Below are 10,363 nucleotides of genomic sequence, written 5' to 3'. Positions count from 1 at the left end.
CTGACAAGCTCTATCACCAACACAAGTTGGTCCAATCACCTTGTCTAACTCTTTCATGGTAATTCCTTAACTACCCAATCTCATCCACCTTGTCTCTTTAATATTCTCGGACCGACATGGCTACAACTACACTGCATACATAAAAGAGTGAGTCATAATCAACTATTGGAACAGATTAGTGAGGAAAATGTTTAATTCATCCTTGTTTGAAATCTTTAAATCAAGATTGGATGTCTTTCTAAAAGATATGCTCTAATTCAACCACAAAGCCTCCGTTTCTTCACTTCTACGCCACACCCCTAATGTTGTACAGATTGCAAATGAATCTTGGATCCTACAGACAAAGAAATTATTCAAAGGATGATGGCTGGGATTTTAGTGATCTGAGAAATTCCATTTGCTTTACGAATGCTGACCTCTCTTTTTTACATTAGGATAAATGGGAAAAGCGGATAACAAAGGACAAGTCGTTGGATATCTTTGAGGACGTTGGCTTGATGGCTTTAGATAGCATGCTGAAATGCACCTTCAGTTATCAAAGCAACTGCCAGAACAGGTCTGTATGAGAAGAACAGTGGTTTTGCCTTTAAGGCATTGGTCTCAAACTCAGGAGCTCTGAGTTTAATATCTGGCTGTACCAGAGACTTCTTGTGTGACTTTGGGAAAGCAATTTAGGCTGGGATTTTCAATAAAAGCAAGGAAAATGCACAAATTCCTGTGGGTGGTGGTGGTGGGAAAGTATGAAGTTGCACCGAGGTAGCATAAATGTCCCTCTTTAATTAACACTAGGACTGTCGATTAATTACAGTTAACTCACACGATTAATTAAAAAAAATAATCACGATTAATCAGTTTTAATCACACTGTTAAACAAAAATTCCAATTGAAATGTATTAAATATTTAGGATGTTTTTCTACATTTTCAGATATATTGATTTCAATTACAACACAGAATACAAAGTGTACAGTACTCACTTTATATTATTTTTATTACAAATATTGGCACTGTAAAAATCATAAACAAAAGAAATAGTATTTTTCAATTCACCTCATCCAAGTAACATAGTGCAATCTCTTTATTGTGAAAATGCAACTTACAAATGTAGATTTTTTTTGTTACATAACTGCACTCAAAACCACAACAATGTAAAACTTTAGCGCCTACAAGTCCACTCAGTCCTACTTCTTGTTCAGCCAATCGCTAAGAGAAACAAGTTTGTTTACATTTACGGGAGACAATGCTGCCCACTTCTTGTTTACAGTGTCACCTGAAAGTGAGAACAGGTGTTCGCATGGCACTTTTGTAGCTGTCTTTGCCAGGTATTTATATGCCAGATCTGCTAAATATTCGTATGCCCCTTCATGCTTTGACCACCATTCCAGAGGACATGCTTCCATGCTGATGACTCTCGTTAAAAGTAATTGGTTAATTAAATTTGTGACTGAACTCCTTGGAGGAGAAATGTATGTCTCCTGCTCTGTGTTTTACCTGCAGTCTGCCACATATTTCATGTTATAGCAGGTTCAGATGATGACACAGCACATGTTGTTCATTTTAAGAACACTTTCACTGCAGATTTGACAAAACCAAAGAAGGTACCAATGTGAGATTTCTAAAGATAGTTACAGTGCTCGACTCAAGGTTTAAGAATCTGAAGTGCCTTCCAAAATCTGATTGGGACAGGGTGTGGAGCATGCTTTCAGAAGTCTTAAAAGAGCAACACTCCAATACGGAAACTACAGAACCCGAACCGCCAAAAAAGAAAATCAACCTTCTGCTGGTGGCATCTGACTCAGATAATGAAAATGAACATGTGTCAGTCTGCACTGCTTTGGATTGTTCTCGAGCAGAACCCATCATCAGCATGGACACATGTCCTCTAGAATGGTGGTTGACGCATGAAGAGACATGTGAATCATTAGCCCATCTGGCACGTAAATATCTTGCGATGCCGGCTACAACAGTGCCATGAGAACGCCTGTTCTCACTTTCAGGTGACGTTGTAAACAAGAAGCAGGCAGCATTATCTCCTGCAAATGTAAAAAACTTATTTGTCTAAGCGATTGGCTGAACAAGAAGTAGAACTGAGTGGACTTGCAGGCACTAAAATTTTACATTGTTTTATTTTTGAATGCAAGTTCTTTCTATATAATTCTACATTTGTAAGTTCAACTTTCATGATAAAGAGATTGCACTACAGTACTCGTATTAGTTGAACTGAAAAATACTATTTCTTTTGTTTTGTTACAGTGCAAATACCTGTAATAAAAGATAAATATTAAGTTAGCACTGCACACTTTGTATGTTGTGTTGTAACTGAAATCAATATATTTGAAAATGTAGAAGACAACCAAAAATATTTATATAAATAGTGTTCTATTATTGTTTAACAGTGCAATTAAGCGCGATTAATTTTTTTAATTGGTCGACAGCCATAATTAACACACATTAAACTCCCCTTTTTTGTCTTCCCTTTAGCGAGAATATATTTCTCAAAGCTATACGTCAGCTCACAGCCATGGTACAAGAGAGAACGAGGACGTTTCTGTACCACAATGATCTCATCTACTGGTTCAGTCCTCCTGGGCGTCGCTTCCGGAATGCCTGCAGAATAGTCCATCTCCATACAGGTATTTATTTCCTCTCTTGACTCAAGACTTTCGTCTGTACAACTGAGACATTAGCCATGCTCAAGATATTGGGTCTCTTAAGAGGGATGGCCTTCTGGGCAGGCAGGGGAGACATACTGGAAAATATTAGGTTTAAAAAAGGGGGGTATGTGGTGGTAAAGACCGTGAATGTTCCTCAGATTACCTGGGTCCTGAAATTTATACTTTAGGGAAACTCCATTAACCAGAAGAACCCAACATTCTGGTCCATTAATTGAATCATCCAGTGGAATCAGAGAAGAAAGAAATCTAGAGTACTATGTCATTTAATCCAGTGGTTCTCAAACTGCACTCATGGAGTACAATCAGTCCACAGAGACCTGCCCGGCAATCTGCAGAATGAAATCTGATGAGAATCAGGCAGTGGTGGGATCTGAATGTTGCAATGGGATGGGAATATGACCCATGAGATAATCCTTCTCTTACTAAGTGGTCCTGGAACAAAAAGGTAGAATAGGAGAATCTATTGATCTAGTCCATGAGATGGTTTTGTGATTATAACAGGACTTGGAGCCAGGAGATCTGAGATATATTCTTGCATTTGCTACAGACTTCTCATGTGACCTTGAAACAAAATCACTTAATACTTCTGTGCCCTAAATTTACTTACCCAGGAAAAGGGGGAAATACCACATAACGTACATACTTCACAGAAGCGTTCTGAGAATATTGAATGTAAAGAACTTGGAGATTCTCTGTTGAAAGGTGCAAAGTATTCTCTTTTCTAGTGATTTGACTGGTCCTTTTTAAAATGTATCTAGCAATGGGGCTTCCACCATTTGCCTTCCAAGGTGATTGAATTACTAGTGAATCACAGTGACATTTTAACTAAATCATATGTTGATCATTCTTTCCCTAGAGAAGGTGATCAAAGAGAGGAAGGAGTGGCTCAAGGATGAACGAGAGCTCGAAAAGATCCAGAAGAAGAGGCGTCTGGACTTTCTGGATATTCTTTTATGTGCCAAGGTGAGTCCTGAAGAACACACATGCACTCACTACGCTATACCATGTACACATTTCACTAAGTATCATTGGCGGATACCTGAGCATTGCTGACTGCAGTTTCCTCACCAAATCCTCCCTTTTCTAATCTTTTTGGCTGTTGGGTGTGGTTGGAATGTCTGGATGCAATAGGTCAAATTCAAACATGCTATAAATGGGCACAAGTCCTATTGAGTCTCATACCAGGAGTGAATTCGTTTGGATGTGCTTGTTTTTTAATAAAGTCAATCAAAATATTTAAAAATGGTTGAAATCTAAATGAAATATTTCAAGTTTGTTGAAACAAAATGTTTCATTCAATTGAACTTTTCAATTCACCAAAATTTTTTGGGAAAAAAATGGTTTTTGGTTCATCATGAAATCATTTTTCAACACTTTTTTCAGAATTGCAAGAGAACTGAATAATCCATTATTCACCCAGCTCTAGCTAAAAGGACTGTGTTTGTCTGACCCAGACCTGCACCACCTGATGTCACACCAAAATTGGTTCTTCCTGAACCCTGACCCTCTTTCTCAAGTTCCACCTATGTGAATTCATTACACAGCAATGTGGCCACAGGGTGTCTAAGTGGTTGGATTTGATTAATTCTTGATATGCAACTCCTCAGACGGTTGTCTATACATACACATACACATATTGTGGGTTCTTGTTGGAATGCAGAACATGAACAAAAGAACACAGGAACTGCCACTAGATCAGACATGAGGCCCATCTAGTCCAGTCTCTGACAGTGGCCAGCTCCTTCAAGTGAAGTTGTAAGAACCCTGCAGTAGCAGATGTGGGATAATCTGCCCACCACATTAGGTCTTATCCTCATCTCTAATACTTAGAGATTGTCTTACACTCTGAAGCATGAGGTTTAATTGCAAATTTTTTTTATTCTAAAATTAGGATGAAAATGGAGAAGGATTACCTGATGAAGATCTACGTGCCGAGGCAGACACTTTCATGTTTGGGGGTCATGACACCACAGCAACTGGGATCTCCTGGCTCTTATACTGCATGGCCCTGCACCCAGAGCACCAGCAGAGATGCAGGGAGGAGATCAAGGAGATTCTGGGAGACAGAGAGACCATTCAGTGGTGAGACACCTCATTTATTGCACATTGCTTCCCCTTGAAGATTGGGTCAGCTAATGCTGAGACTTAAGAATGTTCCAGACTCTGCTTTTAATCATTACACATTAAGACTCAGGATGGGAGTTTGAAATTTTGTGAACATCTCAAGTTAAATTTTAGGCATGTGCAGAGTCTGAGAATATAAATCTGGAGTAACTCTTCAGACTTCAGTGGAGTTACTCCAGACTTACACTGTTGCTACTGAGAACAGAATTTGGCTCTAAGAAATAACATGCCAGACCCTCAGTCAACCCCACTGAAGTCACTTACTGCTACAGAGCATTCCTGCTGATATACATTAACTGGGCATCTGGCTTAACATACCTGTTCTGTCTCGTCTCAGACACCTGAGATGTTTATTGATGAATGGCACCTTAAGGTTTGGTGGTAGGCCTGTCATCCCCTACTCATGATAACTGTTGATTTGGGCATTAACTGCCATAGGTTTTATAACTGACAAACAACTACAAATGAAATGTACTAAATAAGTGCCAAGAATTATCAATGAGATGAAAGCAGTCTATGGCAGAGTTAGTGCCCAAGTCATCAATGAAAATAAATAGGGAAACACAGATCTGTCACAGTCTAAGGATTTCAGCTGGCAGAAATTTGGGATTTCCAGTTTGAGAAATTTTGGCACTTTGAAATTTGACTGTGTTCCGAATCAGAACAAAACCAAATTGTTCAAAATTTCTTGTGAACTGGAAACACTGACATATAGTAGGGGACCCCTAGGCTTCCAGTCTCCTGGGTCATCTGGCTTCCTGGGCTGCTGGGAGTCTGGAGTCCCTGGGATCCCTGGCCCTGTGGCAGTCTCCATGGAAAGGCTTTCCCACGACATCCAAGAACATAAGAATGGCCCTATTGGGTCAGACCCAGGGTCCATCTAGCCCAGTATCCTGTCTTCTGACAGTGGCCAGGGCCAGGTGCCCCAGCGGGAATGAACAGAACAGGTAATCATCAAGTGATCCATCCTCTGTCGCTCATTCCCAGCTTCTGGCAAACAGAGGCTAGGGACACCAGCCCTGCCCATCCTGGCTAATAGCCATTGATGGACCTATCCTGCACTTCCTTATCTACTTTCTCTACACCAGTCATGTTTTTATAAACCTGAATCATATCTCCCCTTAGCCATCTCTTTTCCAAGCTGAAAAGTCCCAGTCTTAGTAATCTCTCATCAAACAGAAGCCGTTCCATACCGCTAATCATTTTTGTTGCCCTTTTCTGAACCTTTTCCAATTCCAATAACTTTTTTGAGTTGGGGCGACCACATCTACACACAGTATTCAAGATGCGGGCGTACCATGGATTTATATAGAGGCAACATGATATTTTCTGTCCTATTATCTATCCCTTTCTTAATTATTCCCAGCATTCTGTTCGCTTTTTTGACTGCTGCTGCACATTGTTTTCAGACAACTATCCACAATGACTCCAAGATCTCTTTCTTGAGTGGTAACAGCTAATTTAGACCCCATCATTTTATATGTCTAGTTGGGATTATGCTTTCCAATGTGCATTACTTTGCATTTATCAACATTAAATTTCATCTGCCATTTTGTTGCCTAGTCACCCAGTTTTGAGAGATCCTTTTGTAGCTCTTCACAGTCTGCCTGGGTCTAACTATCTTTAGTAATTTTGTATCATCTACAAATTTTGCCACCTCACTGTTTACCCCTTTTTCCAGATCATTTATGAATATGTTGAATAGGGCTGGTCCCAGAACAGACCCCTGGGGGACATCACTATTTACCTCTCTCCATTCTGAAAACTGACCATTTATACCTACCCTTTGTTTCCTATCTTTTAACCAGTTACCAATCCATGAGAGTACCTTCTTATCCCATGGCAGCTTACTTTGCATAGGAGGCTTTGGTGAGGGACCTTGGCAAAGGCTTTCTGAAAATCTGAGTACACTATATCCACTGGATCTCCTTGGTCCACATGCTTGTTGACCCCCTCAAAGAATTTCAGCAGATTGGTGAGGCATGATTTCCCTTTACTAAAACCATGTTGACTCTTCCTCAACAAATTATGTTCATCTATATGTCTGACAATATTATTCTTTATTATAGTTTCAACCAGTTTGCCCTGTACTGAAGTCAGGCTTACAGGCCTGTAATTGCCGGGATCACGTCTGGAGCTAAAAATTGGCATCACTTTAGCTATCCTCCAGTCATCTGGTACAGAAGCTGATTTAAATGATAGGTTACAGACTATGGTTAGTAGTTCTGCAATTTCACATTTGAGTTCCTTCAGAACTCTTGGGTGAATACCATCTGGTCCTGGTGACTTATTGCTGTTTAATTTATCAATTTGTTCCAAAACCTCCTCTAATGACACCTCAGTCTGGGACAGTTCCTCAGCTCTGTCACCTAAAAAGAATGGCTCAGGTCTGGGAATCTCCCTCACATCCTCAGTCATGAAGACCGATGCAAAGATTTCATTTAGTTTCTCTGCAATGGCCTTATCGTCCTTGAGTGCTCCTCTAGCACCTCGATCATCCAGTGGCCCCACTGGTTGTTTACCAGGCTTCCTGCTTCTGATGTACTTAAAAATTTTTTGCTATTACTTCTTTGGCTAACAGTTCCTCAAATTCTTTTTTGGCCTTCCTAATGGTATTTTTACACTTCATTTGCCAGTGTTTATACTCCTTTCTATTTCCCTCACAAGGATTTAACTTCCACTTTTTAAAGGATGCCTTTTTGCCTCTCACTGCTTCTTTTACTTTGTTGTTTAGCCACGGTGGCTCTTTTTTGGTTCTCTTACTATGTTTTTTAATTTGGGGTATACATTTAAGTAGAACCTCTATTATGGCGTTTTAAAAAAGTTTCCATGCAGCTTGCATGGTTTTCACTTTTGGTGCTGTGCCCTTTAATTTCTGTTTAACTAACTTCCTAATTTTTGTGTAGTTCCCCTTTCTGAAATTAAATGCTACAGTGTTGGGCTGCTGTGGAGTTTTCCCCACCACGGGGATGTTAAATTTAATTATATTATGGTCACTATTACCAAGCGGTCCAGCTATATTCACCTCTTGGACCAGATCCTGTGCTCCACTTAGGACTAAATGAAGAATTGCCTCTCCTCTGGTGGGTTCCAGGACCAGTTGCTCCCTACTGCTATATTCTTCTTATTAGAGCATGGAATTTCTATCCTTAGAGATTCTATGGTACAGTTTGATTCATTTACAATTTTTACTTCATTTGATTCTAAGGTAAGAATCTGAGAGCCCTATCCGGGTCTTCCAAGGCTTCCAGGCTCCTAGCTCCACAACAGAGAGCCTAGAAGTCCTGGTATGGTGGGGCTGCCCCAGAGCTGCAGACTACGAAAGCGTGAGTTCCCTAGCCCCAGGGCAGTCTCCAAGGGCAGTCCCACCTGGCAGGGACCCGGTAGTTTTCCAACATAACTGCCTGAGATTCAGCAACTGTTCTTTGAACCCAAATCGCATTTGTGAAAAATTGTCGGTTTGATGAACTGGCATTTTCCAATCAAACTCGGTTTCATCAGAAATTTCCCCACCAGCTCTACAAAGGATGCATTTGATCAAAAAACATCTAAGATGTCCAATCATGTTAGAGGGACAAGGTGACCATATTTTAAAAATAAACATAAAAGTCAGACTCTTTTGTGGTGACATTTTTTGGAATTGTGAAATACTCATCCAAATTACATATTTTTTTTAATATGTGTACTGATCTCACCTACTTCTAACTTCTAACTCCACAGCCACATGGACATATGTCTCAGAGTGGAGGACTTTCCCCCCCAGTAACTTAGTGCCCTGAATGAGTTTATTATGTAACCTTGAAGGAGTGTTGTTAAACATACACTTTGAGCAAAAGAACAGCTTTGATTGCACCTGCGCTTTTTAACTTTTCCTTTCACTGCAAACAGCATTCATTACATTGAACGCTTGTTCCACTGTCCTGGGACTTCTGGTAAAAACAGAACAAATGGTACCTGATGTAGCAATAAGTCTTGGACAAAGCGTTTGTAAGTTGTTAAAAAATCCAAATGTCTGTGTAGCGATGCAAGACTCACCCCTGTGGCGCCTCCTGCTGGTCTCTCAGGGAATTAGCTTCCAGCCTCCGGAGCGCCCTCTGTCGGCTGGTGTCTCGCTACCCCTGGGCTCCCGTGTCCCTCCCGGACCCTGGTACCCCTTTCCACTGGGGTGCTGCCCCCTGGCAGTAACCGCACAGTCTCTGGGTCTCCCTCCTTCCAAGGGAACTCCCCACCCCCTATCCCCACCTCACCTCAGTATATGGCTACTGCCCAGTCCCCATCTAGCCCCCGTTCACTGGGGCAGACTGCATTATATAAGCCACTCATCACAGGCAAGCGGGGTTTGGACCTGCTGCCTCTGCCTTCCCTTGGGCTGCCCCCTGCAACCTCAGTACCTATTTGGCTTTAGACTAGGCCGCAGCCTGGGGGGTTTCTAGGCTGGAGCTCCCCAGCTTCTTTGGCCTTCCCCCAGCCCTGCTTCACCTCAGGTACACTCCCCAGCAGCCAGGCCCCTCCCTCTGAAAGGCGAGAGAGAAAGTGTCTGTCTGTCTGCTCCTATCCCACTGCCCTCTTATAAGGGCCAGCTGGGCCCTGATTGGGGCATGGCCACAGCTGCGGCTGCTTCCCCAATCAGCCTGGGCTGCTTGCCTCCAGCCACAGCCCTCTCCTGGGCCGTTTTAAGCCCTTTATAACAGTCTGATATGGAGGAAATGAAAAACTAGGACATTGTGGGTGTCCCAAATAGAGTTCCCGAGACAAGAGAACAGGAGCTGGTTGAAAAATGCAAATCATTTTTCATGGAAAATTTAAGAACATTACTTTCAAATTTTCCCATGTTTTGTTTTGATTTTTGAAGACAAAACAAAAACGAATCTTGAAGAAATGTCAGTAAAAGATTTTTGTTTTCACGAGCTAAAACCCAAGAATGTGTACCAAAACCTGAAAAATGTTAGTGAACATTTTTCAGTTTTTAGTTTCTGCTTTTGAAAAACCAGAAAATTTCAACAACAAAAAAATAGATTTTCATCAACACTTTTCGTTTTGGTCAACCCATACAAATTTTTCCTCAAAAACTTTCATTTTGATCAAAAAGGCATTTTTCATTAAATATATTGTAATGAAAGAATATTGAGCTGCTGTAACCATGGTATCAGCTAAGTAACTGATCCTGGCTTTGGAAATCGGGTACTGAGTTACAGATTGAGAACCCCACTGACGTTGGTAGCATTACTCCAGCTGAACATAGTGGCGTAGCCAGGTTCTAAGAGCAGGGGGAGCAAACATTAAAAAGGCGCCCTCCCTTGGCTCCTCCTCTGGCCGCTCCATGCCCCCCCCCCCTTCGCTGGCTCCTCCGGCCGTGCTCCCCCCACGGCCCCCCCCCATGGCTCCTCCGGCTGTGCCACCCCCCCAATGGCTCCTTCGGCCGCGCTGCGGGCTGCCATGCTGCCCCCCCTCGCTCCTCCGGCCATGCCGCCCCCCCATGGCTCCTCCGGCTGTGCCACCCCCCCCATGGCTAGCGCCGAAGCACCCCCACACGACTCCCCCGAGCCCCCCAGCACCGCGCAGGCCG

At 42.1% G+C, this 10,363-nt stretch overlaps 1 protein-coding gene across 1 annotated transcript in view; it reads left to right on the top strand.

The window, feature by feature from the left end:
- Window positions 1-434: 434 nt before the first annotated feature.
- LOC113405484 (cytochrome P450 4B1-like) overlaps window positions 435-10,363 on the top strand; it is a gene marked incomplete at its 5' end in the record, with an annotated part of 10,718 nt that continues 789 nt past the window's right edge. Inside the window, 4 exons of the mRNA XM_026646701.1 lie at window positions 435-556; window positions 2,480-2,631; window positions 3,530-3,636; window positions 4,565-4,755. Of these exons, the coding sequence (XP_026502486.1) occupies window positions 435-556; window positions 2,480-2,631; window positions 3,530-3,636; window positions 4,565-4,755 (572 nt within the window). The remainder of the gene's footprint in view (window positions 557-2,479; window positions 2,632-3,529; window positions 3,637-4,564; window positions 4,756-10,363) is intronic.

Source organism: Terrapene carolina, unplaced genomic scaffold (assembly GCF_002925995.2).
Source record: "Terrapene carolina triunguis isolate 2854851 unplaced genomic scaffold, T_m_triunguis-2.0 Scaffold39352, whole genome shotgun sequence".
NCBI lineage: Eukaryota > Metazoa > Chordata > Testudines > Emydidae > Terrapene > Terrapene triunguis.
This window is presented reverse-complemented; position numbering and strand designations above follow the sequence as displayed.